Source organism: Postia placenta (assembly GCF_002117355.1).
Source record: "Postia placenta MAD-698-R-SB12 unplaced genomic scaffold POSPLAscaffold_9, whole genome shotgun sequence".
Taxonomy (NCBI): domain Eukaryota; kingdom Fungi; phylum Basidiomycota; class Agaricomycetes; order Polyporales; family Adustoporiaceae; genus Rhodonia; species Rhodonia placenta.
Genome location: NW_020169840.1, coordinates 1,449,845 through 1,476,239, shown reverse-complemented (window position 1 = coordinate 1,476,239; position 26,395 = coordinate 1,449,845). Strand labels below are relative to the sequence as shown.

Below are 26,395 nucleotides of genomic sequence, written 5' to 3'. Positions count from 1 at the left end.
TCGATTTTTGATATCCTGGCGCGTTGCAAATGTATGCGAGCTTTCGAAGAGTGAATCACTTGCTCTTGGGCATATTTTGCACCCCTGACCTGACATATCTTACATGAAGACAAGCAAAAATAAAACATTGAATTGAAACAGCTACATACAAGTCGAATGAGACTCCTGACAAGGTACCATATTCCCTATAGAGTCCCGTAGCACATTGCAGAAGACCGGCTTTGTCCTCGGTGAGCGGCCTCGTGGAGAACCCTGCGCATATGCAAAGCTGGCTGATGGATTAGTCCACTGCTCTGCTGGAACCTTGAATAGATGCCCAATGCTGCCAGTGCTACTTGTGCGTGGATACTCAATGATAGCACCTTCACGATATCGCAGGAGCTCCTCCACAAAGGTCTTGCGGGTGACGTATACATTGAACTCGACATCCATAACGTCGTCCAGGAGGTGGGGAGGGCTATTGCATGGGGTTGATACTGGTATTGCGAGATCATGAGAAGTCGAGTTTGGCGAGTCCAGTATTGGGTTAAGCAGTGCATGTAAGGGTAACATTGTCAGGTTGTGGTAAGGTAGTACGGGGAGATGGGGGGTCTGGACGAGAAAATGAATATCAAAGCTACTACTTCGAGCAAACTGAGCTGACTGTGGAATGCTACTTGGCATCGCTCCGTTGCGAGGGTTGAGCTTAGTGCAGGGCTAACAGCATTCGGCTGCAGTGTATGGCCACTGCGCACATGGCATTCGACTTACATTGTGAGCCTGGAACAGGTTGCGAAGGGCGAAATAATCAGGTCAGACAAATTACTCATTTGTTTCACGCTAACAATACCGTAATAGCTCGTGTAGGTAGAGCATGTGGTGATCTCATTTGTGAATTGTAGTTGCGCGAAATCGAGTGTGTGTGACAGAACAATTCCGCAGGCTGTAAACTATGATCTCAGGTTAAAGACATACCAAGCATGTACAAACAAGGCACGCTGCACCGTCGCCGGCCGGTAGCTGCTTGTCGGTGATCCAGTCAGCCAAATTCGCATTTCGCCGAGCTCTGCGCTTCCTGGGCGGCAATCGAATCCGACCAATCGACCGTACTCTCGGTCTTTGGGAGAGCACTGCCGCGGGATAGATCGGTGCACACCGGCAGCCCAAAATGGCAGGTCACGTAGTTTGATCGTGCTCTGAAAAGTGCAGGAGATATTCCTAGCGCGTTGACGTAGAAGGTCAAATTTATGCATAGACTGAGTCTCTAGCTACAAAAAGACCATGCTGTATCTTGGGCCGCACTTGAGGTTCGGCTGTCTTCGCGGAGCGTATTTGTATTGGAAAACGCCCTGACCAAGATACACTTGCAGCGAATGCATAGTCATAACTCGGGACCCTAAGGCCTGGTTATGCGTTCTGTAATAAGTATGCACCCAGGAGCCGATCTTGTTGTAGTGATAATATGCAAAGTATGAGATATTGTGTATGATCTTGCACAGATTAGAGCAGAAATAGCACGATATCGACGTCTGGGGAAATGGCGACGGCTCATGTGATAACTCGACCGATCGGGTCACGCGCCACGAGCGCCTGTTCATATGGGATAAAGTCGCTGGTTCAACTTCACTCTGAACCACGACATAGTGCAGGGCACTTATAAAACAGTTTCTAAACTATAGCCTCTAATACAGTCTCTCCTTCCTTCTGTCCTTACGCAATGCTAGCCTTCACGTTACTCATTTCGCTCAGCCTTGTTGTCTCCACTCAAGGCCAGACATACACCGCGACTTACCTCCCATCTGATGCCCCGGACCACACTCAGGACGGGCAGTATGGAACAAACCAGTGCGGCACTGATTCTAGTCAGACGTCGTTATGTCAAAACGCATATAGTAAGCACCTCCATCGTCCAAAATGTATGCCATTGAATCACAGTCCTGGCCCATAGTAAATTCGGTAGACGACTTCTGCCTCTTCGCGCCGCCCTACTCAGGATCCAACGCGACGATTGGTGACACAGAGCGCATTGAAGTCTCATGGTGTCTCAAGGACGGCTATGGCACGCGCGTCATTCCTGACGGCAGCATTAGCGGCGCGCACTTCGTGCAGACGCCAGACTACGTCCAGATCACCGGTGTGGGCGACCTCACGCGCCTGAATATCCCCGCTGGGGATACTGGTGGCGAGCTTGATCCTCACGGTGCAGACGGCAATGGCAATCCTATCGGAGGGCTTGTCTTCTCGAATGCGTTCGGCGAGCTCGAGCAGCTGCACGAATGGACGGTGCGTAGTGCCCGCGATTCACCTGCTCTCCTTTGGTTTCGATGGTTGACTTCTGTTGCGCAGAACTTCATGTCGGATACTGAGTTCTGCTTTCGCGCCTGCAAGGCTGGTCCGGACGCAACTGCGTTCTGCCAGCATATCTACGACGTCATGGGCTGTGCGTGGAACATGCCTGCGAACTACGATGCGGGGGTCTTTGAACGATGCATGGGCGATTCTGGCGAGGTAACTCATCTTGATCATATCCTCGCCCACATCCCGCTGAGCTCATCTGACGGATGACTAGCCTATGGGTGTATACGGGACGTCGACGTTCAAGCAGGGTCATCCCCCCACACCGACTCCTCATCCAGAGCCGTCTTCATCGCTCTGCACAACATTGTCTACTGTAGGCAATGGTCTACTCGTACGTAGCATCCCGACAGCGTCGAGCAACATGTCAGCAACCCCAACCCTGACAACAGCCTTCGGATCCGCGGCCATGTCTGCCACAGCGGTGCGTCCATGGTCATTTCTCTTTTGCAGCAACGATAGGACAATTTGATAACCTGCTTTGCTGACCCTCACGTCACTCGTACAGCGGCCGACCTCCAGCCCGACCGACATGTCACAGAGCACTACACCTACAGGTATCACAAGAAATACTCACTCGGGCACTCGGCCCAGTGTTCGTGTCGCTGCTGGCTGGCACATCCCCGCAGTTCTCGGCGCCCTCGTTCTCAGCGTGTTCTTGTGTTCTTGACAATATCTGTGATGACTGGTCTTCTGTGTCGCCTCCTGGATATTGTCTTGGCCTGGGTTTCGTCTCGTATAGGCTGGCTATCTCGACTTACGCTTAGACTATGAGGAGAGCTAATACGGCAGGACCGACCATCTTTCAAGCTTATAAAATACCCGAACAGGCTACAAAACTGGAACAACCATAACTAGACTTCATCCCCTTCCCTCGCCTCAGATCACTGTAGCATGTATGGATTCTCTGATTATCTCTGTAATCTGCATAGAATGTCATCTATGCTATCCTCTCATCCTATTGCATGATCTCCCGGTGGCAGTCGCAGCAGTCAATCGAATTCTCCAACAACACTGCTAGACGCAGAAATTGATTCTCGGCCACTGCTGATGCATCTCGACCCCTCAGGATGCTTACCGATGCTTGATACAAGCAAAAAGTCAATGCATAACAGGAATGGTGTACAAGATGGTTGGCAGCGGCGATGTAGGCCATATGGTACAGTCATGGGATAATACGGATACAGGGCGTGCTTAAGTGAACGTCAGTCACTGGTCGAGAGGCAGAATGTCAGGGATGGGCCCAACGGGAACGATCCTGTGCGGATTGATCTACGCATGGCACGTCAGCGCGCACGCCCCCGACGAGGCTGGTCGCACGCACCATCGGGTGAGACCAGTAGTAGTGCATTTTGATGTGCGCAAAGTTGCACGTGTCCTTGAACGCAGGCACCGTCCAGTACAGCTTACGCACCCAGCGGTGGAGCTCGGGGTACCCGTCGCGGATCGTGCGGATGTTGCACTTGAAGTGCCCGACGTACACAGGGTCGAAGCGGATCTGACGCATCGCGGGCGTTAGTGCTCGTGCGCTACAACTGCGTGGCCGGCGGGGTACGCACGATGGTCACGAAGAGGCGGATGTCTGCCTCGGTCAGCTGGTCGCCGACGATGTACTCCTTGCCCTTGAGCATGCCCTCGAGGCGGTCGAGCGAGTCGAACAGCGCGCGCACCGCCGTCTCGTACGCCGCCTGCGACGTCGCGAAGCCCGAGCGGTACACGCCGTTGTTGACCGTGTCGTACACCCAGCCGTTCACCTCGTCGATCTGCGCGCGCAGCGGCCCCGGGTAGAAGTCGCGCGCGGCCGCATCCCCGGGGAGCAGGTCGTTGAATGCGCTGTTGAACATGCGGATGATCTCGGAGCTCTCGTTGTTCACAATCGCGCCCGTGTGCTTGTCCCAGAGGATGGGCACGGTGAAGCGGCCGTCGTACTCGGGGTTCACGCGCAGGTAAAGGTCCTTGATGTGCTGCGCGCCGAAGAGCGGGTCCGCGTCGGCGTCCGGGAACGCGTCCGCGGTGGCGAAGGGCCAGCCGTCGGAGCCCATCCGCGGGGAGACGACGGAGACATCTGGGGAGCCCTGGTCAGTGGTGCAGGCAGGGGTACGTGAGCGAGATCTACCGATGAAGTCTTCGAGATCCTTGAGCTTGCGCATGATCAGGGCGCGAGTCGCCCACGCTGCCATAAGACGTTAATCTCGGCGGGCTGGTCCCATTCAAACCAGACACTCACGGCAGGCATACGAGACGTAGAGATGGTAGCGGCCTGTGTGGAAGCTGATCAGCTGGTATTCAGGGTAACAATGGTGATGATGAAGAATTAAGGAAAGGTATGTCAGGACGCTGCCCGCACTAGCCGAAGAACGCCGCGACAAAGGGGCACGACGAATCGCGCGCCCTGCAATAACCTTCGCGCGTGAACAACGACACGCAAATAACAACTCACCTTTCTCGGGCTCAAACTTTCCACCCTTCTCGATGAAGTTGCGGAAGGTGGACGGCTTGCGGTTGAACGAACCGTCGCTGCTGCTCGGCATCTTGCCAATGTCGGACAAGTGAGAGACGTCCTTGGTGCTCATACTGCGATAGACGATTTGCGGTGTGGGGCGGGAGAGGGGCTTTTGGTCAAAAGTCGAGACGGACAGAGAACGAACTGAGGGAGGAGACCTTGCGCGGGTGAGATGGCGGGACAGGAGTATGCGGGGAGGGGTGAGGAACATGGGGTATGCACTCACGAGGCGCTTTATGTGCCGGAAGGTGCGAACGCAGACCCTTTGCGGGTGGCTGATGAGGAATGGATGAGCAAGCCCCTGCACGCGTACGACAATATTGATTACGGGGACGATGTCATCGAGCGCGTCGTGATCGACCTCGATGTGGAGATGCGTTCAGGCCGATCGAAGCGCTCGCCGTCGGCGCCTGTGCCCACCTGGCTCCGACGTCGGTGGTCACGCTTCTAGTGTCATTGTCCGCTTGCATGCGCACTATTGCTACCGCCAAGGCAGCCCACAGGCACTATCCCAGCCCATCTCCGACTCGAAAGTGCCGCATGTCTTATGCAATCAAATAGCGTCTTGAAGCGACACCCACCGGTCAATTTTGTTAAAAGGTGGAAGACGGCAGGTTACACTCGGGACTCGTGGTGCGGTACGAGATTGAGAAGTAAGTGGTGGTTTGGGATAAAGGAGAGAGTACTCGACTACGACGTGCGCGCGCGAAGACACCGAATACACTGACAGGTTTTTGATTACATGACGTCAGTAGGTGGTTTGGCGTCCGAATCGGGAAGTCGAGGTAAGTCCAGGCTTACAGTGACCTGTCGTTTTGTTCTCTGACCTATATGCAGCTCCGCAAGATTTCAGAGTTACAAGAGTTGCATGACGATTTGACGGACGCCCCGTAGCGCCGGACCACAACAGGAGATGGTGACACCGAGTTCGAATTTCAGCTTTGGATGACAGCCACAGTAGATTATCATGTGTAAGCATTGATAGAAGGCATAGCCATAAACACTGCACAACTTTGCGCGCAGAGCATATAAACGCGATCCTGGGATCATACTAATGCCTATACGTCTATCGCGGGCTGCAAGCAGCTCGCTCAAAAGAATTTGTCCCTTGTTCGTACGCAGAGGTGCCGGCCAGTAAGTGCCACAGGATATCCTCCCGAGACGTTCTGACAAGCAATGCACAGCTTCGTTCCGTGTAAAATCGAAGAACTGGTAGTGTTCGCTCGATGAAGGCCTTCCAAACGGCATTGGCGCTATTCTGTGCCATCCATATGACGACGGAGAATCCATGCCTTGGTGCTCCGATTAGGTATATTTTGCATGAGTACCCATATGCATCCTCGGGATTTTCTAACGTTGGCATCCGCGAAGGGGTGGCTACGAGCCTTCGACGGTACAATCCGACTACTTGTACGTGGTCCGCGTGCTGATTCTTTTGCATCAAGCTCATCACAGACGTGTCAGGATGGATCGTGCTGCCGCCGGTGGACTCCGGAGCTCAGTGAGCAGCTGGCAGCCTCGACGGCCCCATGGGATGCAGATCCAGGTGAGCGATGAATGCTTCCCCTCCGCCCCTCCCCCTGGCGTGCAAACTGACAAGGCGCTGACTTTCCCCAACCTCTGCGACGGCATAGGACAAACGTGAGCCGCAATGGCTCACCTTGAAACAGCTGGAGGAACTAGGCTTCGGGGCGTGGATCGATGAGGACAAGTCAAACAGCGTTCTTGTCGGTTCGGATAGACGGACCTAGGCTAGTACTTGCTGTACCGAAAATAGCTGTGAAACAGCCACGGCAGATCATGTGTAAGCCTTCAAATATTGATGCATGATGGGAGGCACAGCCGTGCACAGCTATGAACGCGGCATTACCTCAGAGACGTGCCTTGCGCGGAGATCATATAAAGGCGATCTTGGGTTGCCTGCGCGTTTGTTACGGGCTGCAAGCAGCTCGCTCACAAAGTTCGTCTCTTTCGTATACAGAGGTGCCGGCCAGTAAGTGACCCGTGGGATGTCCTCCTGAGACGTTCTGACAAACATGTCACAGCTTCTTTGCGTGCCATTATAACGAAGGACTACTTAGTGTCCACTCGATGAGGGCCTCCCAGACTCCATTAGCGCTATTCTATGTCGTCCTTATGACGATGGCGCATCTATGTCTTGGTGCTCCGATGAGGTATATTTTGGGCGAATGCTGATCAACATCCTCGGAATTTTTGCTGATGGTGGCGTTTGTGCAGGCGTGGCTACGAGTCGACGAGACAATTCGATTACTTGTGCGTGGGTCTGCGTGCTGGGTCGCTGCATCATCTTATGCTCATCACAACTGTGCCAGAATGGACCGTGCGGCAGATGAACTCCAGCCTAGCTCAGCGAGCAGCTGGCAGCCTCGACGGCCCCATGGTATGCAAACTCAGGTGAGTGGTGGATGCCCCCTCCCCTCCCCTCCCCCGTGCCGTGCAAACTGACATGACACCGACTCTCCCCAACTTCTGCGACGGCATAGGACAAACGTGAGCCGCAACAACTCACCATAGAACAGCTGGAGGAACTAGGCTTCGGGACGTTGGTTGATGGGGACAAGAAGGGCAAATTTGTGTTCACGCCCATGCCAGTGCCGAGCGATCCGGCGGCTGCCCTGAGGGCTTACCTGAAAAGGGTAGGGTCGTGACACGACGGGAATGGACGCACTGCTGTTGTTCTGCTTTGTATTTCACCAGCCAGTGGGAATCGGAAATTTACAGATCGTCCGAGAGACCAGTGGAGATTGAGGCTGAAGCGCTGAAGGCCCAAGCGAGATTGTATGTGGCTTATCGTAAGCAGGCTAATCTAGTACGGTGAGCTGTTGCAATAACTGTGCAACATGTGCACTTGGTTTACCTGAAACAGTATGACGAATTGAAAGGTGCCCTGAGGAACATGCCAGCTGCGGCGGGCAGGTCGCACATGCATTTTGTGACGACACTGAAAGACGACGCGTTCGAGACGCATGTTCGCAGGTAGCCACCCCCGCTGTTCTCGGAGAAACATGTAGAGGGAGTGAGCTTCTGAGTGCCGGTCTCTCCTTCTCCGTGGAACAAGCGAAAAGGCGCAGGTGTTAACCTACGTGTCTTGTTGTACTTGAGATGTGTATCACGTACTGTGAGTTTGACAGTCTGTATTCCGTACAGAGTGCAGGGACAGTCCACTACACGAAGTAGTCTGATTCACCACTCCCTGCCAACACTCCTGCCCATCTCTATGCACGCGCCCACACTCACGCCCCCCACCTCCGCACCCACGACCTCTGCACATGCGCCCCAGTACTTCCCCACCGCTCCCCTGAGCTCAGCCATGCGCGCCTCGTGGCCCACCGCCGGCGTCGGAATGCACGCCGTATGGCGATGCACGCGCACGAGGAGAGGCCGCGGCAAAGGCGGCCCCGCCAGCTGTCGTGCGAGCTCGCGCAGCAACCTGTCGAGGAACGCGGGGTCGTCGCTGTCCGGCATGCCATACGGGCCGCCCAGCATCACGGTCATCTTCGTGATGGGCGCGCCCGCGTCCTGCGCGCCCACCGCACACGAGTCGAACACGGTGCCCAGGATCCCCATCGGGTTGTCCCCGTGCGCATGGTAGTCGCCGCCGGCCGGGCGCGGGATGAGAAAGCCGAATCCCGGCGGATGTAGAGCAGGTGCACCAGGAGGGGAAGCGAAAACCAGATTGACGACGGCGACGGATGAGGAGAGATTGGATGCGAGATGTGGCAGGGGCGGCCGGGTGGTTGATGGGAGTGTCTGCAGCAAGGTGTCCAGGGCGCGGAGAGGGATCGCCGAAACGAGATGTGAAGACTCGATGGATAGACCACATTCCGTCACGAGCTGTGAGAGTGAGCGTCGTTTGACATGAAAGTGAATCGCAGCCGCACGTACCTTAAACCCGCCGTCGTTGCTTGACACTTGCGACACTTTAGCGTCCTGGATGATCTGGACGTTCTCCGCGCGCTCGAGCGCTGCCTTCAAAGCACCGACAAGTGCGCCCATGCCATCCCTGAACGAGTACACGCTCACGCCCTGCATCATATCTGCGACATTTCCTACCTCATATTCCTCATTTCGTTCCCCGCCCGAGTGCTCATGAAACATGCTCGAGATTGCGCCCCGTACGACGCTTCCCCTGCCCCGCGCTTCGAGGTCGAGAAGTGACGGGAAGGCAGCCCGCATGCTGAGCACTCGCGAGTCCGTCGCATATATGCCATGCACCAAGGCGCTTCCAAACGTGCGCGCGAATCCAGGTCCGAAGCGACGGGAGAGGAACGAGTCGACGGACTCGTCGTCTGACGCGGTTACTGCGACAATATAAGTATATGATCAATACAAGGAGGGCGCTCGGCCTGAAGAGGAGACGAACCTGCTCTATTGCTGCCCCGGATCACATCCCTGAATACCGCTGGGATAAGGATCCTCGCGAGCGGCGAGATCAGAAGCGCAGGAAGGGACGACGGGATGCGGATGAGACCAGTGCTGCCCGGAAGGTGCAGGAAACGGTTGCGGGCGGCGGGGGCAGACCGAGGGACAGTGATGACCGAAGAGGACAAGCCTAGCAAATTGATCTGCGGATCAAGAAACAATCATATACTGGTGAGGATACAGGCGTTAACGTATTGAGCCCATGCAGGCTTGGGTTTGTACGAGGCAACCGGCCGTCGGCCAAGAAAAGGCTGGCCTCTCGTAGGAGGTAGCGAGTCATGAGCACGAGACGTTCTCATACACAGGGCTCTCGCTGTGTGTCCGAAGTCCTTGAACAATCGTTGAAAGGCTTGCAGACCACATGAAAGAACCCTGGCTATGGAACAACAGCGCCACTGACGTTACTTTACATCGGAAGTAGCCAACATATATGATCAGTCCGTGAAAACATGAGCAACTGGAAAGCCGACAAATACCCAATCAAAGGAAAGACACTCACCAGCTCTAGCACGGCCAAACTGTTCGGTCTCAACGTCCTTGGGCCCGATTCAAGCAGCATACTCGCGCTCGATGCCCCGCCCAAGTTCACCTGGACGCGCTCGCTGTGCACCCACCCACCTAGTCGTTGGGCCTTCTCAACGAGAGTAATACGCGAGCTGGGGAATCGCCTGGACAGGTGGAAGGCGGACGACAAGCCTGTCAGACCGCCACCAATGATGGCGATGTGCTTGGGTGGCATTGGCACAAGGTCGCTGCTGGTCACAGTTGGATGACTTAGCGGTGTATGCAAGTCAATATATCCTGGTTGGTGTAGCCATAGAGGCTGCTTAGCAGGGCTGGGTTTGGCTAACAGGGTGTGGTGGCCGAGATCAAGTGTTGGGCGCTTCGTGTCTGTCCCCTGCGACAGTCCGCAAAGCTACTGCGACTGCGACTATATACAAGACGTTTTGGTGATATTCGCATTCTTTGCATTATGCTACTGATCCCCCCCTCAATGGATTAAACACCTTATTCTTTCGCATCAAGCTCCTTGTAATACCTGAACAGCCCGTCGCTGAACGGCTGCCTGCGCCCGCTCGCGATGTACTCTTTGATGCCCTTCTCTCCCTGCACGCGCTGGTGCAGCGCGAATACATGCTTATGCTTCCCACTCTCCTCGAGCACGCCCATACGCTCTGGAAACGCGAAGAGGAGCCCATCCAACACCTGTACAGCGGCGCTGTCAGTACCCGCCGGGCAGCTAGTACGAAGGGTGCTCACATGGAAGAGGACCAGGTCCGCAGTGGTCGTCTGCTTTCCGACCAGGTACGCCTGCTCGCCCTCCTTCGTCGCCGGGTTGCTCGTGAGCACGTTCTCGAAGTGCGTCAGGAACTTGGGGATGCGGTTCGCGCGGAAGTCGGCCGCGCGCTCGCGCGCCGCCGCCTTCTGGTCGTCGTAATACTTCGAGACCGCGATGGGGTGGTGCACGTCGTGCGCCTCGTTGTTCACGTCGAGCGCGGTGCAGACGAGCTGGCTCACCGTGCTGCGCTCCTCCTCCGCCTTCTCGCGCTCCGCCTCGCTGAGGTCGCTCTTCACGACCGTGCTGCCCAGCGCGCCGGCAAGCCCGAGCTTGGGCGCGATGTGGTTCAGGATCACCGCCGTCTGCGAGAGCATGCGCCCCGAGGGCAGCTCGAGTGCGGGCGGCGCGAAGTGGGGCGGATGCCCGACTTTGCTCGCGTTGGTGATGGTCGGGAGCAGTTTCCCCGCGTCCGACATCTCTGTGTAAGGGTGTCCAGCGTATTCGAAGGCGAGGCGGATGTACTCTCCGCGGCCGGGAATCCCTGGCCACTGTTGCAAGCGTGAGCTCACGAGTGCCAGTCGCTCAGTTATCGAGATGACGAACGTAGTAGAGCGTGTAGCCCGCGGACCTGGACTTTTTCTCTGGCGGCGACATCTTGAGAGACAGACTTCGAGCGAATATGTGTCTATAATCACGACACAGGCGCAGTGGGGTGCTCAGAGCAGAGATGATGGGTATCATCGGGATTGACTATCGCCTCGCCTGTTATGTGCCAGACGGGCCGCGGTAGTGACGTCAACATCATTATGGGTTGGAGAGCGCTTGCCAGCGATACACCCTAGACATGTCAGCTTAGCGTAAATCTGCAGTGCGCAGAATTACAGAATCGTCTCTCCCTGGCTGACCAAGCTGAACTCTTTAAGTTGTATCAGTCATCATGATGGCTCGGATGCGTCGCATTATGTAAATGAGCCGGTATGTTCAGACATTGGTTCTGGGAGCGTAGGCCCAGTCCTTTAGCCTCCGGTACTATGTCCCAAGACCTCCTTGTCCTCTTTCGTCGAATTTATCGTCGAGATTCCTCTTCACGACTATGCACCAGCATGACCGAGCTTCGGCAACATGCGGCTCAGGATCCCAGCCATGTGAGATATCAAGCGTCTTGCCGGCATTGGTGTGTGCCTACTTCGGTGGCGCTCGAGAACAATTCAAATATGCTTGCCGAGACCCGAACAACATTAATGTATGATCAACTCACGACCATAGTGGAGGACGTGAATTGGAAATGGTCACACTGCATTGGCACCTTGGGCAACGGACATGCAACTTACTGTTCGCACAGCTGGATCTGGTACGTCAGGCTAGCTGTTGAAGGCGTGCGCCATCGGCCCTGAGATCCGGCACCTTCACGACGAACAGGCTGGAATATCATACTTTTTGCATTGCCATGAGACCTCGTAGGGTATTAATAATCATCCTCGTAACTCTAGATCTTGCCTATCAGTATGTTCTTGAGCATCTCGCGCGCCGATATCCTGACTGTGTGATACAGCGACCAATAATCAAGCGTCGAAGAAAACACGTCCATGAGCCCGAATGGCATCATCAATGGGATCCAGCCTGTAGTGCGTCAGAACGCGTGCACGGTACCGGGTGGATGTCGACGTACCTCTCGCATACTCCAGCGCAAAGCAGCCCTCGTGCATCTTGTATTGCTTCACCTTCCCACGCGGGAGGTGGTGCACGCTCCCGGGGCGGTACACCTCCATTTCGAGCTGCGGCGGGTTGAAAGCCCACTGCTCGCCGACGAGGATGTTGAAGTAGTCGTCTGCGGTGTGCATCCCCGTGTGCCCCTCCGTGCCCAGCGGCGTGCCGAACACAATCAGGTACTCGGTGACGCTCGCGTGGATGACGTACATCGCGCCCATGGCGCCGCCCGCGTTGCTGAGCACCCATTCGGAGGCGTTCGTGTTGAGTGCAATCACGTCGGACGGGTATGTCGCGGTGAGGTTGTCTACGATGTACTGGGCCATGAAGGCCGTGTCGTTGGGTGCAGGCGCAGCCGCGATGGCCGCCTGCGCGAGCTCGTGCAGGCTCTCGGGCGTGAAGACGTACCACCGATCCTGTCATTCATTGAGCAATGCAATCCGGGCATGCGCATGTGTCCGCTGACGCACCTTGATCGTGTCAAGCCAGCCACACACTGCAGCGAAGAGTGCCAGCCATGCTCCCCGGAGAACCCATTTCACGAACCATCCGCTCTCGGATGCCTTCGCCGTTTTCGCCTTTGCCGATACCATGTCGTCCTCTCGCAGGCACAGCAGAAGACGCGGAGAAGTTGGTAACAAGAGAGCGTGAGGAGATTACCCTCGCGCTGTGGCCTTTTAACTGTAAGGAAGCAGCCACAAGCGCGCGCACGATCGTACGAGCAGGCGCGTGTCAACCGTTCGACGCGCCTTGCGAACCGATCACGGATCGAATCGGGCTGCGTCGAGTCTGCGGGAAACGCCTAAGCCTCTTTCTTTATACTATGCGTACATGGCAAATGCTACTGTTATTATTACATGTGTCGATGTTCTACCGCTCGTACACCAGCATTCCCTTCGTTCCTGTGCTCACTGGACTCAGAACTGCTTATCGCGGTCGGTCAGAGGCACATACTACGGTGCCTGTATGAGCGAGGAGCGAATGTCACAGGTGCAGGACAACTCACTACGACGTTGAACAGTTCCTTCTGTGTGACGTTCCCGTCGGCGTCTTTATCAACCTTGAAATCAATTCAGTCTTGCCATCCCCAAGGCGAGAGCATCAAGCTTCAGCTTCAGGGGCAGCCCAGGATATGTTGGGCGTTGCCACAAGCTGACAGGGTAGACCGAATTTATAGTATTGCACGCCACTTACCTGGATAACTTGCTGCATGCCTGTCCCCACAGGAATGAACATACGCCCAGGGGATTTGAGTTGATTGATGAGGAGCTCAGGCACCATGGGTGCAGCGGCACCTACATGGATCGCGTCGAAAGGTGCTGCGAGGCTCAACCATAACTTCTCGATAGCTGACGACTAGCAACACACTGACCTGAAGGGGGATAGCCTGCGAGCAGCGCACGGTCGGCGTATTAATCCTTACTGAAGACGAACGATGACACCGACTTACCTGCTCTGCCATCACCCACGACCATTTTGATCAGCTCGCTGTCCACCTCGGCGCCAAGATTGTCACGGCGCAGATTGTCGACAGACCACTCCACAAGCTCCGGGATGTGGTCGATGCCAACGACAGTGCCAGTTACACCCGTGTCGGTGTCAGTGACGAGGTAGTGCAAGACGGCGGCAAGGTACCCAGATCCAGAGCCGACGTCGAGAACGCGTGAGCCGGGTTGGAGGAAGGGGAGGAGGTTCTCAAGTGCATGGGCGTGCTGGTAGATGTCGGTCAGTGAATACCTAAGGACACCACGTTCTGCGCGAGACGCACCATGTGGGGCGCAGAGATTGTCGCGCCATGCCCAATCACTCTTGCCGGTCGTGAGGTGCACGCATTCTATACGGGAGACCAGACTGCTTACTGCGGAGAGTCTTCATATGCGCTTGCTTTGCTACGGACGTAGTGCGCCCTGTCTACTTTGCTCATCGCCTGTATTTCCTCAGCAGTGCCGCACACTCTGGCCCCTCATACTTACCGCCTGCACGCGTTCTGAGTTGATGAGCCCATGTCCTGCCATGTTCTTGATTAAGGCTTCATTCGTCGCTCCTGTGCACTTCCAGGCCATGATGGTCTAAGATCAAGTTGTTTGGTGGATACGTCGACTGTCACTCGGTATGTAGTTCTGGGGCAAGTTCTGACACAAGACGACGATGGCCACCAGCCAGCTACGTAACCTGTGGAATCCAACTGTCCATACCGGGTGACCTTAGAATAGCAGGATCGGCTCTGGTGCAGCCTGCATCGAACCGAACCGAATGCGGACAATGACTTGGATCATGGCCAGCGCATCCCTGAACGGCATCACACGCCAAACGCGCCATTTGCGGACGCCGTCCCTCTTCGTCCTCTCCACCGCACTCCTCCAGCCATCCTACACGCGACCTGTGTATACCTTTACTCCTCATCTTTGGTCTCTGTATCAATCTCGAATTCCTGTGTTTCAGGTCATATCTCTGAACTCTGACAATCTCGTGCGGCACGACCACCCTTCGCCCACGATTCCGATACCTAAAAGCTGCACAGCACTAGCCATCTGCACCACACGCACTCATGGCACCGCGAAGTCGCAAGCCTAAAGCAGAGAATGGCGAGCACGTAGCACACCCATCGTCTTCGAGCTCGACCCCGGAGCGAGATGGCTCACCGACGTCGAACGGCGATAGTGTTCTGGCACGCGCCCTCCAGCCCTCACCGGAGGGGCGCGAGGTGGTGAAGGTGAACAACGCGAGTGTATCGGAGATGAAGCATGCATGCGATGATGCACTGAAGAGGGTGAGTGCTGCGTCTCTTCGCGTGATTTGCGCGTATTTCACCGGTCGCGTGCGTATGAAGCAGTTGTTCGTCGATACTGTTCATCAGGGATGTTACGACCGAGGACGGCCGTAAATCCGTGGTGCAATATGTGTTTGCGCGCCCCGACTTGATGACGCACAGCCTCCGTGCTCGTTACTTTCCTGTGCATTAGAATACGCTTTCCTTTCCGCGATCGGCCACTTGATGGTAGATCCGCACATGCACAGTCGACGTACATCATATCCCAACCTGTGCTTTACTGACATTCCCCTGCGCTCACAGTTTCTGTCACGACCCGAGCTCTTCAAGCAAATATATACACATACAGACGTACGACTGGCCCTCGGGTGGGCAAGCGTTTTCGTAGCGGGAGGAACAGCACTGTATGGCTACAAGGTGGAATTCGAGAAAAGCAAACCTGTCATATGGGCAGGCCTCATCCTGTATGTACATGCTTTTTTGTCTATGGTCGGAGCTCATCATGTTGGACGAAAGGTATATCCTGCTGACAACAATCCAAACACTGTATGCATTCTTCGTCGAGGGTAACGTGGTGTTCGTCGGGAAGCGGAAGACATTTGACAAGCGTGTATGTCGGCCCATCCCCTTAAGTTCGTTGCATTGACCGACCGCGATTCCGCAGATTGTGACGGAACGGATAACGATCACATCAACTAGCAAGCCTTCCACGCCAAGCTCGCCACCCGCGTACAAGTTGGGCCTCACGTGCGTGCGCTCAACGTCAGGAGGCAAGTCGCTACTTGGCCGGGGACGTGCGCTGGGTGAGCGGGGGTTCAACACGTTCTTCGACTCGCATGGCGTGATGGATCAGGAGGGCTTCGAACAGTGGGCTGGTGAGCTCGTTGGGCGAGTGATGGAGGGCAAGGGCGAATGAGTACGCCTGCGCACGCGTGTATTGGGTGTCCGTTTGTCCATTAGTCCATTCTTCGGTTTGGTCGTTGTGCGTTGTGCGTGGCGCACAGTCTCACTCTGCCGGTAAATAACGATGGTAGGTAATGTTCTTTATAGTGGTTTTGTACGTGTATGGATGGATTCTATGGAAGGTAGTGTACATACCATATATGCATTTGGAGTACTGCTCTGGGCGTCACTGGACTGGTTGAGATTTTCAAGGGTTCACAACTCCACCTTCACGTATACGATTAGCTACACTTGTCTTACCGCGAGTCGGCCGCAGCGGGATTCGGGGTACGTACCTCCGTATTCCAGAATGTTGCGTACTTGGATGGGGGTTCACAACTCTTTTAATTTGAACAGTTTGAAGCTCGTGTAGATGTGCAGCGTGAACTGTAGATCGTGCGCTGTGTTTTGACCCGGTGTTCAGGTCATCGGGCCTCCAGGTCTAGGAAGCTGCAAGCCTGCTGGGTCGTTCTCAACTTCAATATTCAATGCTGGCCGCTTGGCCGCTCTTTTTTTTTTAATTGGACAGACCGGGACGATTTTGATGTCCAGAGACGCCCACTCTTTCATAGCCCACCGCTCGGGCACATGTGCGTGACACCTTCAATGAAAGCACTTCACTACCATCTGTCTAATGTCGTTGATGTACCATCAGTTGATGAGGTGACGGCCAAGTCATGATCGTTAGGAGCATGCATATAGGCGCAGTCGCCTACTGAAAGGAACACTCGTATGCATTTCATGATCCACTAGGTTAATGGTTGCATACTTACGATCGCAACGATAGAAGCACTGTAAAGACTGACTTGCCATAGCCATAGAAGCGGCGTACAAGCCTTCCTGACGCAACACGATTTGGCGCCACAGGACGTCCATCATAGCTGCGCTCTCGCCTAGGCGCCGTCGTGGAGATTCTGTCAATTTCGGATCTGACATACCTGTGATGTCTCCTGAGGGCGTATATAATAGTGCGACGGTACTCATTGACGTGACCACAAGGTCGCACATTCAATCATGGAGAGCCAACATCCGTTCAACAGGAATAGGCAAGTAATCCTATCATTTGTCCAATTATGATCATACCCACGTTGATCGTCGGAAGGGCTGCAACCTACATGATGACGAGTGTGTTGAATGCGGTATTGTCTGTTTCTTTAGCTTAGCTCATCTTATGAGTCCTAGCTTTAGTTGTCTATGAATATTGCGTCACTCTCGAGACCGAGATACGGCTCTTCTGGAGGCGCAAGGCTACAAGATCGAATGTTCTCTTCTTTTTTAATCGCTATGTATGCCTCGCGAACAGGGTCACTGTTCTTGGAGTGGAAGCACTAAGTCAGCACGCCGTGACAGTAAGTGAATCATCATGGGTGGCTGTGTTACTGAGCTCATCGTGGTCCGGTAGAGGTTGGATACACCGACTGATCTGTTCTGTCTTGCTGAACGTCATGTTCTAGGTGTACTGGTTTGGAGTGGCTGTTGATAATGACGTCTTGTGCAGGACTTGTTACAATGTCTCGTGAGCGTTCTTATCCTGCCCGTTATCATCATATACCACTCATTGCATCTGCGAAGTGATTTCAGCGAGCAGAATCTACGCTTTATGGTCGCGCAACGCGTGGCTATTTGCTCTGATTGCCTTGCTAGGATTAGCACTCCCGATAACGACACTGGTAAGTTCCTGCTAATCTTGTGGTTCATGTACTCAAACCTGTCCACAGTATGAAACAGCTAGGGTACAAACTGTACCCGGACTTATGGACCATGAATGTTCACTGGACTATGTATATGGGTGAGGTAGTATCCACCATCATGGCCACTGTATGCTCACCTGAATCTACATGACAATAGGTTGCCTGGAGAATTAGGTGAGTTGGAGGTCCCCTTGTAGCGGTATAAACCTGAAACCAGAGACAGGGTCAGCTGTCTGGCTGGGCCGTATCATCAACATTCTTGACGATGTGCTTGTTGTCCTTTTAACATGGTCAAGAACCGTACGAGTCTGGAGAGCTGCTGTCAAAGAACACGTGCAAGCAAATCTTACATATTTGGTACTGCGAGATGGTGAGTGTCACTATCATAGCATGCATCTGTGTTTCTACTCACTTGGCGACGCTTAGGCACATTCATTTTCGTGTGAGATTTGTTGCGGAGCGGGAGTCTTGGACAATGCACTGATATATGGACAGCGCCGTCGCTGCTTTTGGCAGTGCTTCTCTGCTGCTTGGTATTGTGCGTGGACATAGTCTGCGTATCGGCATCCGTTTTCATCTCCATTGCACCTTTCTGCAGGCTGACTACTACACTATCAACATTGCTGATATATCAGCGTAACAATCCTTTACTCCAGATAAATTTCGTGCTTTCTAACGTCGTCGCCATGTATAGCCTCGGAACAATATTGCTCTCCCGGTTCATGCTCGATCTTCGTCGGACCGCAGACAGTATGGACAAGACTGGGGGCACAATGTGGGCTAGCGATATGGAACTGTCGACTATGCAGCCTCAAGACGACCTTGTATTCCGGAATGAGCGGTCAGAAGGCAGTGCGCCTGATGGACTGGGTATTGGTTGGGAAGAGTGAAGAGTGACATAGAAAGGTATGTCGCTAGTCCGTTTATACGTGTCCAAATGCTTCAATACATTATCCAAGGGAACAGCCTCTTTGTGTGCCGTGGAATCGTGCAAGAAATATAATATCTTTCGGTATTGCGGTACTTCGAGCCAACGACATAGACCCGAGATGACCAGTCAGTTCAGACACATGGCGCACTGGGCCGATAACTGGAACTATTTGCAAGCAAGGCTCGTCTACTTCGTCCCGTCGTAGTCCAAGTGCATACCAACGTACCCGGTGGATGGTGCGTATCCATGCATAGTGGATCACCTTCAGTTGCTTGCAGTGTCCTAGCAATTTTGACGTACCTTCAGCGCTGGCTACTACACTCAACGTTGACGCTCAGGTGTACTACAAGCAGCCATGCCTTTTGCATAGCACCACCTTCATCGTCGTTGAGAGCTTTGGACCTGGGGTCTGAGGGCCGGGCGTCCAATCGCCAAAGCCCGACCTTGGACAGCAACTTACCTTGACCGCATACTGAGCATGCTGACAGTAGGCTATTCAAGTTAGCCTTTTTGGTGATGATTAGCGATTCTCGGGTTCCGCCTAGATTCCTCTCCCTTGGTCGGTTCCTCCATTTGTGGTCCCCGTTCCCGAAGGCTCCTGGCTGCACAATCTCGGCGTCCGCAGTCTGTGCTTGGCGTGCTAGCACAAATACTATCATACTTGGAGAACTCAATACTGCCAACTTGTTGTATGCAAGCTATCCCGTACTCCTCCGGAAGGACAGTCATGAGGGCACACCGCTTACTGCTTCTCACCCAGTGCTTCTTGCTTCTAGTCTATGCGCAAACCTCGACTATGGGGGGAATCGTGTACTGCCATCGTGATGCGGCTGTACAAGGCGCCTTTTCCTCGATGCTAAAACACTTATCGACGGCGAGGCGTCATGCATTTGTCGAGATCGCTAATACTGCAGAATTCGAATGGGGCCCCGGGTGCTGATCCTTTACCCTGCATTCTACCTAGCATGCGCGGTACGTCGCGGTCTGAGCTCGTCACGTACACGGACGCGTATGTCGGTCGTCAAGTCCTGTTGCGCTTACCTCTTGCTCACCTCGAATTTGATGTGCCAGTCACGCCGTGCCCTATGTGCCCTATGCAAAGAGCTGCATCAATGTGGCAGTAACAGGTCAGATCCTGTCACTCCAAGGCTTGTGCTATGATTGGCCGCAACCTTGACGCTCGCGTCACAGGCCTGGTGTTCTACGAGTACTGTTTGACTCTGCACACTGAAGTCCAAGAGTACTGGGATCGGGAGCTGACGACGTCGTCTATACTGTTCTTCGTGAACCGCTACGCGAGTCTGGCGAACAGGGTCGCTGTGATCTCCGCGTATATCTTGCTCGCGCACGGCTGGAGCATGTAGGTGAGTGCCTCGATCACTGGTGTACGTTTACTTCGAAAGGCTATCAATTGTCTTGACCCTCATGTCTAGAGGTGGGTGGGATATCATTATGGTGTGTGCCACTCATACTCGTATGCTGAAAAGAAGCTTAGCTGCACGGCCCTCTTCTGGCTGGTGACGATCTTATCCTGCATAGGCCTGATCACAAACACACGTCCGTCTTCTCCACATCCTGCGCTGTCCACGCTCTCAAGTTTGTGGTCTCTGTGACACAGTCATCTCCGCAGTGCGCGTCTACGCCCTCTGGGCGCATAATCTCAACCTCTTCATCCTTATACTCATGCTTGGGCTCATCCTCCCCTGTACAACACTGGTAGGTGTCCTCGTGCTCTCCGCAGCCTCGTACGCGCTCATGACCTGCCCTCCGCCCCAGTATTTCTCGACGAACCCTGGCGCCGCGCCGGTCGTCTTCCAGTGCGGAGTGCGTCCTAGTCCTACGATTTCCAGCCGGAGACCTACACTGACAGCCCTCTCTCTTCGTGGTCGCGCCGGCCCTCTGCAGCCACACCACCACTGAGTCCCGTCCCTCGTCCGGCCTCCCCCCTCCGTGCACTCACTATCGTGAACGTAAACAGCCGTCGCAATCACGACTCCGCGCGCGCGTTCAACATCCTAAACGAGCTCCTCGTGCTACTCTTCACCTGGAAGCGCACGCTGCACGTCTACCGCTCCGCCGCCCGCGCGCGTATCCGCGCCGACCTCTCACGGCTGCTCCTCCGCGATGGTGCGCCCACCCCCGCTTCATGCTTCCCGCTCCCACGCGCTGACCCCGAGTCCGCCCCCTCCGGACGCAGGCACGCTGCACTTCTCGCCAGTCTCTGTCCTGTCCGCGGCCGCGTGCGGTGTCCCGTCGTGCGTGCCGACGCCCTGGTTATGCAACCCCCACGCGCAGCGCCGTCGTCGGCTTCAACGCGTTCTCGCTCGCATGCAACCTCGTGCGTCCCTCCCGCCGTGCATGTCTCTCCACCTCTCTGCTCACTGTGCGCCGCTCGCTGTCCGCTGTCCGCTGTCCGCTGTGCGCTGTGCGCCGCCACCCCCACCGCCCGCGCGCAGGCCATCGGCAACACCATGAACATCGCTGACCTCTCTGCGTGCGTCCCCCGTTCCCCGTCCCTCCTCACGCGCCCCTCCTCACGCGCCCCTCCTCACGCGCCCCTCCTCACGCGCCCCTCCTCACGCGCCCGCCCTCTCCCACACCCGCTCGCGTCCCGCCCATGCACCGATCTCACATGCGCCGCGCGCCCCTCACACAGGCTCGCCGCGATCCTGCTGTCGCGCTTCATGCTCGACCTGCGCCACGCCGTGCGTGACCCCGCGCGGGTCTGCGGGCCCGACAACCTCGACCTCAACCTCAACCTCGACCTCAACCTCGACCTCGACCTCAGCCGCAACCTCAACCTCGACCTCGACCTCGACCTCGACCGCAGCCGCAGCCGCAGCTTCGGCGACATGGGCGCGCACCCGGGCGACGCGCTCGGGGCAGGACTCGTCGCGGCTGCACCAGCGTCTGAGGCGCGCGCGGGGCCAGAGAAGGCCGCAGCGTCAACGTCCGAGGAGCGCGTGGAGGGCCTGGCGTGAACGCACGCAAAAGACGAAGCCGCAAAATGAACAGATTCCTCATGCTTACATGATCGCACATAATGGTGGGTCAATTAGCTGCTACATGTATCAAGCGTTTGTCACGGACCAGCAGTATCTCATACATCACATTGACAGGATCGCCTGGTAGTGTTACAATCTATTCGAATACACGTGTGTGCGCTGTGCTGTGTGCTGGTATTGCCTTGGCTCTCACTACCTGCAGCGGCCAGACCCGGATCTGTGTGTCAGGAGGAGGCAAAGCTGCAGACACGCCAGCCGCCTCTGCCAACTGTCTGTCCCGGGGATGCTCTGATATGTGGTAAAACCCGGGAGACGTGTCGTTCATGGATGTCCCGACGCCACCAGCACATTAAGGACTGTACACGAGCCGGAGTAGCGCATACACGCGTGCCGCAGCGCACGGCCGTCTCACCGCACGTCCGTGCCCGCCCAGGGCACCTCGACCGTGCCGAGCACGTACTCGCCGAGGCCAGCGCCGCCCTCCGGGCCCGGGGTGTCCGCGCACGCACGGTCCTTGCCCGCCGAGGTGGTGAGCGCCCCCTCGGCGCGTCCCGCGAGCGGCGGCGCGGCAGCACCGGCGGGCATGGCGACGAGCACGGCGACGCGCGCGGCGCGCACGGGCGGCGGGGGTGCGAGGGGCGCGCCGACGTCGGCGAAGGCGGAGAAGGCCTCGGGGGGGACGGCGCCGGGGCGGCGCATGGTGCGCACGACGAGGAGGAGGGAGAGGATGGGGATGCAGTCGAGGACGCGGAGGTGGAGCGGGAGGCGCGGCGGCGGAGAGGGCGGCGAGGGCGGCCGTGGGGCGGACGGCGGGGCGCGGACGTAGGTGAGGGAGAGGGGCTGCGCGCGCAGGGGTGAGCACGGGGGCGCGTGTATGCGCGGGGGCTCACCATGATGTCGGCCCACTTTGCGGGGAGTGTGTGGTGCGGGGAGGCGGGGTATACGTCGAGGAGCGGGGGAGGGGTGGGCGGGGCGGAGAGGGCGGGGACAGGGAGGCCGAGGCGGTGGCGGAGCTCGAGGGAGAGGCGGCGGGAGCAGAAGCCGCACGCGAGGAAGAAGAGGAAGACGGCGACGAAGGTGATGAGGAAGCTGAACGGGAGCGAGCCGCTGGGCATGCCGCTGCCGCTGCCGGTGCTGGTGCTGGTGCTTGTGGCGGAGGCGGAGGCGGATGTAGCTGAGGCTGAGATGGAGGACATGCTGGACATGCTGGGGTCGTCTTGGGTCGTGGCTCTGGGAGCTGGGCGTGATCACGCGTCGGGGCGAGGCTGCGGATGGGCGAACACGAACATGGGAGGGCAAGGGAGGAGAGGAGGGTGTGGGAGGCGGCGGTGGCTGGGATGAGTCGACTCAGTCGAGTTGGGCGGGCGCTCGCACGCGACCTCCCTGATCCTGATGCGTCATATGTTAAGTATAGCACGCCAATCACGACCCGTGACGCCATCTACGCACTCCTCGACAAGCCCACAGGAATACACAGGCGACATCAACATCCATGCAGAGCACTGCACTGTGGCTCTTCATTCTCGCGATCAGCGATCTCTGGATGCGTGCACACCGCCATATTCCAATTCGGCGTCCGCCGGTGCGATCCATTTCATAAATTGGCACGGCAGATGGCTTTGCCTTCGCCCGTCGGCCGGTTTCGACACGGACCTGCGACTCGGAGGCTTGGATGATGCTCCTTGAGAATCAACAGGACAGACTTCCTGTGGATCGCAGAAACGTCAGGAGCACGATCTCTGGTTTTTAGCGTCCGCGGTCGATAAGTATCAGAATGGGCCTATTTCCTACTGACAAAAGTCGCAATGCCATCAACGCGTTCCTCTGGGTCCCGCAAGCACCTTCCCACGCGATGACGCACACTGGTAGACCTCGTTATAAGCATGGAGGCGCTCTCCCGCGCGGCCACCGACGCTCATGCTTCCTTTCTTAGTACTCAATATACCTTGTGTTTTCCGTCAAACGTATGGTCTTGCTCAGCCCTACACTTAGCCCCTCACCCACGCCTTGTATGTGTACATCACCTACAACCTATGGAATGAAGGCACCATCTAGGCCCGAAAACATGCAGTCTGCATCGATATTTGCATTTTGGTTGAAATACTCGCATCTATCAGAAACACGAACAGCCTGGGCTGCCTTAACCGTGACAAACGAGAGAGAAATACACATAACATCGCCTAAACGTCCCCATAAAGAACACCAAGAACCGACAGCATGAACCCAGACACGCCATACCCAGCCCCAGCACCAAGCAGCACACAGACGAGCATCACCGCACACGGCACGGCGAGAGCCACGCCCCGACCCGGCGCGCGACTCGCGCCAGGAGTCACGAGCTGTCCGGCCCGCCGAGGACCCCGCGCGGGAGCAGCCCCGCAAAGCGGTGTGCGCGCGGGTTCGCCCAGTACATTTTGAACGTGCGCGCCGCCGCGCTCTCGGGCCCGGCCGTCACGCACGCCACCTCCCACGCGCGCCGCGCCCACGCCTTGGCGTTCGCAAAGTCGGACACCTGCATATGCGCGCACGGGTCAGCGATCAAAACCAGTGGCGGCCCGCACCACACGGCACAGCGCACAGCGCACAGCACGCAGCACGGGACAGAGCGGACGGACGTACGAGGACGCAGAACTGGAAGGCGTCGAAGCAGAAGGACGCCTCCGCGTGCACCAGGCCCTCCTCCTTCAGCATCCGCAGCGCGATCTTCACCTGCAGCACCCGCATCAGCGATCGCGCACATACCTCCCCCCTCCCCCGCGCGCGCACACGCACGCCGCCGCCGCACTCACCTTGCGCATCCCCAGCGTCGGCTCCTTCGTGCACGCGCCCACCTCGTCGTACAGCCGCCGCGCCGTCTCCCGCCGCCGCTCGCTCTCCTCCAGCGCCGCGCCCTCCAGCACGCACACGCCGCACGCGCACTCGAAGCCGAAGCGCGCACGCAGCGCCGCCCGCCGCGCCGCCCGCACGCCCAGCACGTCGCCGTACGCCACGCACAGCTCCTCGCCCGGCGCGATCGCCCGCAGCGCGCGGAACACCATCGTCTGCGCGCCCGCGTCCCACGCGCGCGCGAGGTTCGGCGCGCACGCGTGGTTCAGGCGCGCCGCGGTGAGGAACACGCCCCGCCGCTCCTCCAGCCCCACCCCCGCGCCCGCGCCCGCGCCGTCGCAGCGCAGCGCGTTCGTCTCGAACACGCCGAGCGCGGGCAGCACGCGCGCGTCGCCGCGGTGCGCGTTCGCGAGCGCGAAGTAGTCGCGCTGCTGCTCGCGCGTGCAGGGCGCGAGCGCGGTGAGGATGCTCGAGTTCGTGCAGCGCGCGGGCGCCGCGGGCTGCGTGAAGAGCGGGCGCTCGGCGAGGACGACGGTGCCGCGCGCGAGGGCGCGGGCCGCGCGGAGGCCCTTGCCCTTGGGCGGGGCGTCGGCGAGGTGGAAGGCCGGGGTGGCGGGGGCGGAGGAGGACGCGCTTTCGGAGTCGGAGGGGGCGGGCGTGGAGGAGGGCGAGGGCGAGGCTGTGGGGGTGTCTGGGCGGGCATGAGCGGACACATGGGCTGCCAGTGGGGCGGCGACGCACCAGAATTGTTCCGAGTGTGGCTGTGTCGTGCGAGGACGAGCCGTTTGGCGCGGGTTTGTTCTGCGCCGGCACGGGTGGAGGGGTCGACGGTGCCTGTGGGCGCGAGTGAGTGACGAGTGCGGGTGCATCGGAGAGACGGGTACCGTGGCTTCCTGTGGAGTGAGCGCGTCTTACGGCGGTGGGCCGCCTGGCAGCGGGCTGCTTCTCGTTGGCGGAGCCGAAGGACGTGTCGCTGGCTGCTGCGAATGTTTCAGAGTGAGACATGAGTGCCGGCGGGAGGAGCAGCGCGAAAAGGCCGCCGATGGCACCGAAACACACCATGGCTCGCTGCCGTAGTATGCTGCGCGCGTCGCCCAGCGAGAGCGGGCGTCGGGCGTGTGGAACGTGGGGGCTCTGAATCGTGGCGGGGACTCGGAGGGCCCGCGGCGTCCAGCGTCTCGCCGCCTTTTGTGTGTGCCATCGCGCGGCCGCGTGTGTGGGCGTGTGCGCGGGGGCAGGGCACTCGCTGCGCGGGCTAGCGGGGAAAGACGGTGCGCGCCGTGCTGTGCGGCCTCGCGGTGGACATCGAGGGCTGGGTCGTGCCGGACAGCATCAGGAAGCTGCACGGTATCATACAGCACCCAGGTGCGTGCCTGATAGGCCCAATATTAATGTCCGCCGAGGCATACGGCTGCCGCGAGCGGAGAGTAGTCCCAGAAGGCCGTCCCTCCTGCCTTCTCGTCGGTAGCAGCTTCTGCTTCTGCGTCGCGGCCGGTTGGTCTCGCCGTTCGAGACGACGTGCAGCGCAGGGAATGGCCCCCGCTCAGGGCCGCTCTCTGTGAAATGAAATCCCAGAATCGTCATTGATGCCAACAGCCGCTCGCCGCCAGCGGCCGCTCTCGCAGTGATCATGTTGCGCCTTCTCCATCTTCGGCGAGAATGATAGCGGAACCGAGAAGCGAAGTGTAAAGTATATATACGCTTATCTGTATCTGACGCACGCACGATACGCGATGACGAACCTGTTCAGTGCTTGGATGTTTGGGTACAGATTACTGTAAAAGTGCATACATACCATAGATAGGACGATTTAGTTGGGTGCATTTGTTCAAGTTGAGCCTACCAGACGTCATGCTAAGGCTATGATGCAGTATATCTTGTATATTTATGCAGCTAAATCAGCCCATCGGAGGTCTAGCTTATATACAGGCCCGACTATCGGACTCTCAGGTTCCTAGAAAAAG

At 57.2% G+C, this 26,395-nt stretch overlaps 13 protein-coding genes across 13 annotated transcripts; 6 read left to right on the top strand and 7 right to left on the bottom strand.

Annotated features, from left to right (window-relative positions):
* Positions 1-1,614: 1,614 nt before the first annotated feature.
* Positions 1,615-3,004, top strand: POSPLADRAFT_1074855 (hypothetical protein; the record flags this gene model as incomplete). The annotated part of the gene is made up of 5 exons (XM_024482750.1): positions 1,615-1,871; positions 1,928-2,262; positions 2,326-2,487; positions 2,549-2,758; positions 2,843-3,004. Exons 1-5 carry the CDS (start codon positions 1,697-1,699, stop codon positions 3,002-3,004), a joined length of 1,044 nt encoding a protein of 347 aa, XP_024337974.1. The 5' UTR covers positions 1,615-1,696.
* Positions 3,005-3,543: 539 nt separating this feature from the next.
* POSPLADRAFT_1146149 (hypothetical protein) lies at positions 3,544-4,907 on the bottom strand (the record flags this gene model as incomplete). The annotated part of the gene is made up of 6 exons (XM_024485887.1): positions 3,544-3,606; positions 3,659-3,832; positions 3,894-4,399; positions 4,451-4,507; positions 4,562-4,594; positions 4,775-4,907. 6 exons carry the CDS (start codon positions 4,905-4,907, stop codon positions 3,544-3,546), a joined length of 966 nt encoding a protein of 321 aa, XP_024337973.1.
* Positions 4,908-5,009: 102 nt separating this feature from the next.
* POSPLADRAFT_1058106 (hypothetical protein) lies at positions 5,010-5,731 on the top strand (the record flags this gene model as incomplete). Its single annotated transcript, XM_024480997.1, has 4 exons — positions 5,010-5,268; positions 5,330-5,370; positions 5,593-5,622; positions 5,675-5,731. The coding sequence occupies 4 exons, from the start codon at positions 5,010-5,012 to the stop codon at positions 5,729-5,731; spliced, it is 387 nt and encodes a 128-aa protein (XP_024337972.1).
* A 290-nt stretch (positions 5,732-6,021) lies between these two features.
* On the top strand, positions 6,022-7,606 carry POSPLADRAFT_1040384 (hypothetical protein). Its single transcript, XM_024477734.1, has 8 exons — positions 6,022-6,146; positions 6,209-6,247; positions 6,302-6,373; positions 6,674-6,830; positions 6,883-7,011; positions 7,076-7,111; positions 7,171-7,252; positions 7,342-7,606. The coding sequence occupies exons 3-8, from the start codon at positions 6,367-6,369 to the stop codon at positions 7,504-7,506; spliced, it is 576 nt and encodes a 191-aa protein (XP_024337971.1). The 5' UTR covers positions 6,022-6,146; positions 6,209-6,247; positions 6,302-6,366; the 3' UTR covers positions 7,507-7,606.
* Positions 7,607-7,978: 372 nt separating this feature from the next.
* Positions 7,979-8,935, bottom strand: POSPLADRAFT_1170892 (hypothetical protein). The gene is made up of 2 exons (XM_024488110.1): positions 8,744-8,935; positions 7,979-8,608 (listed from the first exon to the last, which is right to left on the bottom strand). Exons 1-2 carry the CDS (start codon positions 8,891-8,893, stop codon positions 8,042-8,044), a joined length of 717 nt encoding a protein of 238 aa, XP_024337970.1. The 5' UTR covers positions 8,894-8,935; the 3' UTR covers positions 7,979-8,041.
* A 1,353-nt stretch (positions 8,936-10,288) lies between these two features.
* POSPLADRAFT_1146612 (hypothetical protein) lies at positions 10,289-11,128 on the bottom strand (the record flags this gene model as incomplete). The annotated part of the gene is made up of 3 exons (XM_024485956.1): positions 10,289-10,486; positions 10,541-10,813; positions 10,856-11,128. Coding segments are annotated over 3 exons (744 nt in total), but the record flags the coding sequence as incomplete, so codon positions are not given.
* A 917-nt stretch (positions 11,129-12,045) lies between these two features.
* Positions 12,046-12,859, bottom strand: POSPLADRAFT_1146674 (hypothetical protein; the record flags this gene model as incomplete). The annotated part of the gene is made up of 3 exons (XM_024485967.1): positions 12,046-12,179; positions 12,229-12,682; positions 12,737-12,859. 3 exons carry the CDS (start codon positions 12,857-12,859, stop codon positions 12,046-12,048), a joined length of 711 nt encoding a protein of 236 aa, XP_024337968.1.
* Positions 12,860-13,183: 324 nt separating this feature from the next.
* POSPLADRAFT_1058102 (hypothetical protein) lies at positions 13,184-14,329 on the bottom strand (the record flags this gene model as incomplete). Its single annotated transcript, XM_024480996.1, has 8 exons — positions 13,184-13,219; positions 13,273-13,326; positions 13,461-13,585; positions 13,639-13,653; positions 13,717-13,978; positions 14,035-14,074; positions 14,126-14,193; positions 14,240-14,329. 8 exons carry the CDS (start codon positions 14,327-14,329, stop codon positions 13,184-13,186), a joined length of 690 nt encoding a protein of 229 aa, XP_024337967.1.
* Positions 14,330-14,979: 650 nt separating this feature from the next.
* POSPLADRAFT_1040379 (hypothetical protein) lies at positions 14,980-16,133 on the top strand. Its single transcript, XM_024477733.1, has 4 exons — positions 14,980-15,036; positions 15,340-15,500; positions 15,553-15,646; positions 15,701-16,133. Exons 1-4 carry the CDS (start codon positions 15,004-15,006, stop codon positions 15,950-15,952), a joined length of 540 nt encoding a protein of 179 aa, XP_024337966.1. The 5' UTR covers positions 14,980-15,003; the 3' UTR covers positions 15,953-16,133.
* Positions 16,134-16,229: 96 nt separating this feature from the next.
* POSPLADRAFT_1040378 (hypothetical protein) lies at positions 16,230-16,990 on the bottom strand. The gene is made up of 4 exons (XM_024477732.1): positions 16,766-16,990; positions 16,634-16,708; positions 16,336-16,568; positions 16,230-16,266 (listed from the first exon to the last, which is right to left on the bottom strand). The coding sequence occupies exons 1-2, from the start codon at positions 16,984-16,986 to the stop codon at positions 16,663-16,665; spliced, it is 267 nt and encodes an 88-aa protein (XP_024337965.1). The 5' UTR covers positions 16,987-16,990; the 3' UTR covers positions 16,230-16,266; positions 16,336-16,568; positions 16,634-16,662.
* Positions 16,991-17,051: 61 nt separating this feature from the next.
* POSPLADRAFT_1145755 (hypothetical protein) lies at positions 17,052-22,463 on the top strand (the record flags this gene model as incomplete). The annotated part of the gene is made up of 20 exons (XM_024485837.1): positions 17,052-17,103; positions 17,161-17,327; positions 17,433-17,494; positions 17,623-17,648; positions 17,707-17,767; positions 17,827-17,843; positions 17,966-18,039; positions 18,326-18,555; positions 18,806-18,836; positions 19,146-19,224; positions 19,792-19,960; positions 20,034-20,035; positions 20,231-20,424; positions 20,451-20,727; positions 20,819-20,855; positions 20,896-20,938; positions 21,057-21,094; positions 21,257-21,577; positions 21,697-21,755; positions 21,808-22,463. 20 exons carry the CDS (start codon positions 17,052-17,054, stop codon positions 22,461-22,463), a joined length of 2,595 nt encoding a protein of 864 aa, XP_024337964.1.
* A 222-nt stretch (positions 22,464-22,685) lies between these two features.
* On the top strand, positions 22,686-23,205 carry POSPLADRAFT_1047427 (hypothetical protein; the record flags this gene model as incomplete). The annotated part of the gene is made up of 2 exons (XM_024479286.1): positions 22,686-22,918; positions 23,073-23,205. The coding sequence occupies 2 exons, from the start codon at positions 22,686-22,688 to the stop codon at positions 23,203-23,205; spliced, it is 366 nt and encodes a 121-aa protein (XP_024337963.1).
* Positions 23,206-23,937: 732 nt separating this feature from the next.
* POSPLADRAFT_1047426 (hypothetical protein) lies at positions 23,938-25,493 on the bottom strand (the record flags this gene model as incomplete). Its single annotated transcript, XM_024479285.1, has 3 exons — positions 23,938-24,117; positions 24,225-24,314; positions 25,347-25,493. 3 exons carry the CDS (start codon positions 25,491-25,493, stop codon positions 23,938-23,940), a joined length of 417 nt encoding a protein of 138 aa, XP_024337962.1.
* Positions 25,494-26,395: the final 902 nt, after the last annotated feature.

What these genes read in the sequence shown, in the direction of transcription:
- POSPLADRAFT_1040384 (XM_024477734.1), top strand. An exon ending in GTATACAGAGGTGCCGGCCA is followed by an intron (nt 6,831 to 6,882) that starts GTAAGTGACCCG and finishes AACATGTCACAG; the next exon opens with CTTCTTTGCGTGCCATTATA. An exon ending in TGTCTTGGTGCTCCGATGAG is followed by an intron (nt 7,012 to 7,075) that starts GTATATTTTGGG and finishes GCGTTTGTGCAG; the next exon opens with GCGTGGCTACGAGTCGACGA.
- POSPLADRAFT_1170892 (XM_024488110.1), bottom strand. Translation starts at nt 8,893, where the DNA reads ATGATGCAGGGCGTGAGCGTGTACTCGTTCAGGGATGGCATGGGCGCA. An exon ending in GCAACGACGGCGGGTTTAAG is followed by an intron (nt 8,609 to 8,743) that starts GTACGTGCGGCT and finishes ACCTTGCTGCAG; the next exon opens with ACACTCCCATCAACCACCCG.
- POSPLADRAFT_1040379 (XM_024477733.1), top strand. Translation starts at nt 15,004, where the DNA reads ATGAAGCATGCATGCGATGATGCACTGAAGAGG. An exon ending in GCGATGATGCACTGAAGAGG is followed by an intron (nt 15,037 to 15,339) that starts GTGAGTGCTGCG and finishes CTGCGCTCACAG; the next exon opens with TTTCTGTCACGACCCGAGCT. An exon ending in GGAAGACATTTGACAAGCGT is followed by an intron (nt 15,647 to 15,700) that starts GTATGTCGGCCC and finishes GCGATTCCGCAG; the next exon opens with ATTGTGACGGAACGGATAAC.
- POSPLADRAFT_1040378 (XM_024477732.1), bottom strand. Translation starts at nt 16,986, where the DNA reads ATGTGCGACCTTGTGGTCACGTCAATGAGTACCGTCGCACTATTATAT. An exon ending in AGTCAGTCTTTACAGTGCTT is followed by an intron (nt 16,709 to 16,765) that starts CTATCGTTGCGA and finishes TGAAATGCATAC; the next exon opens with GAGTGTTCCTTTCAGTAGGC.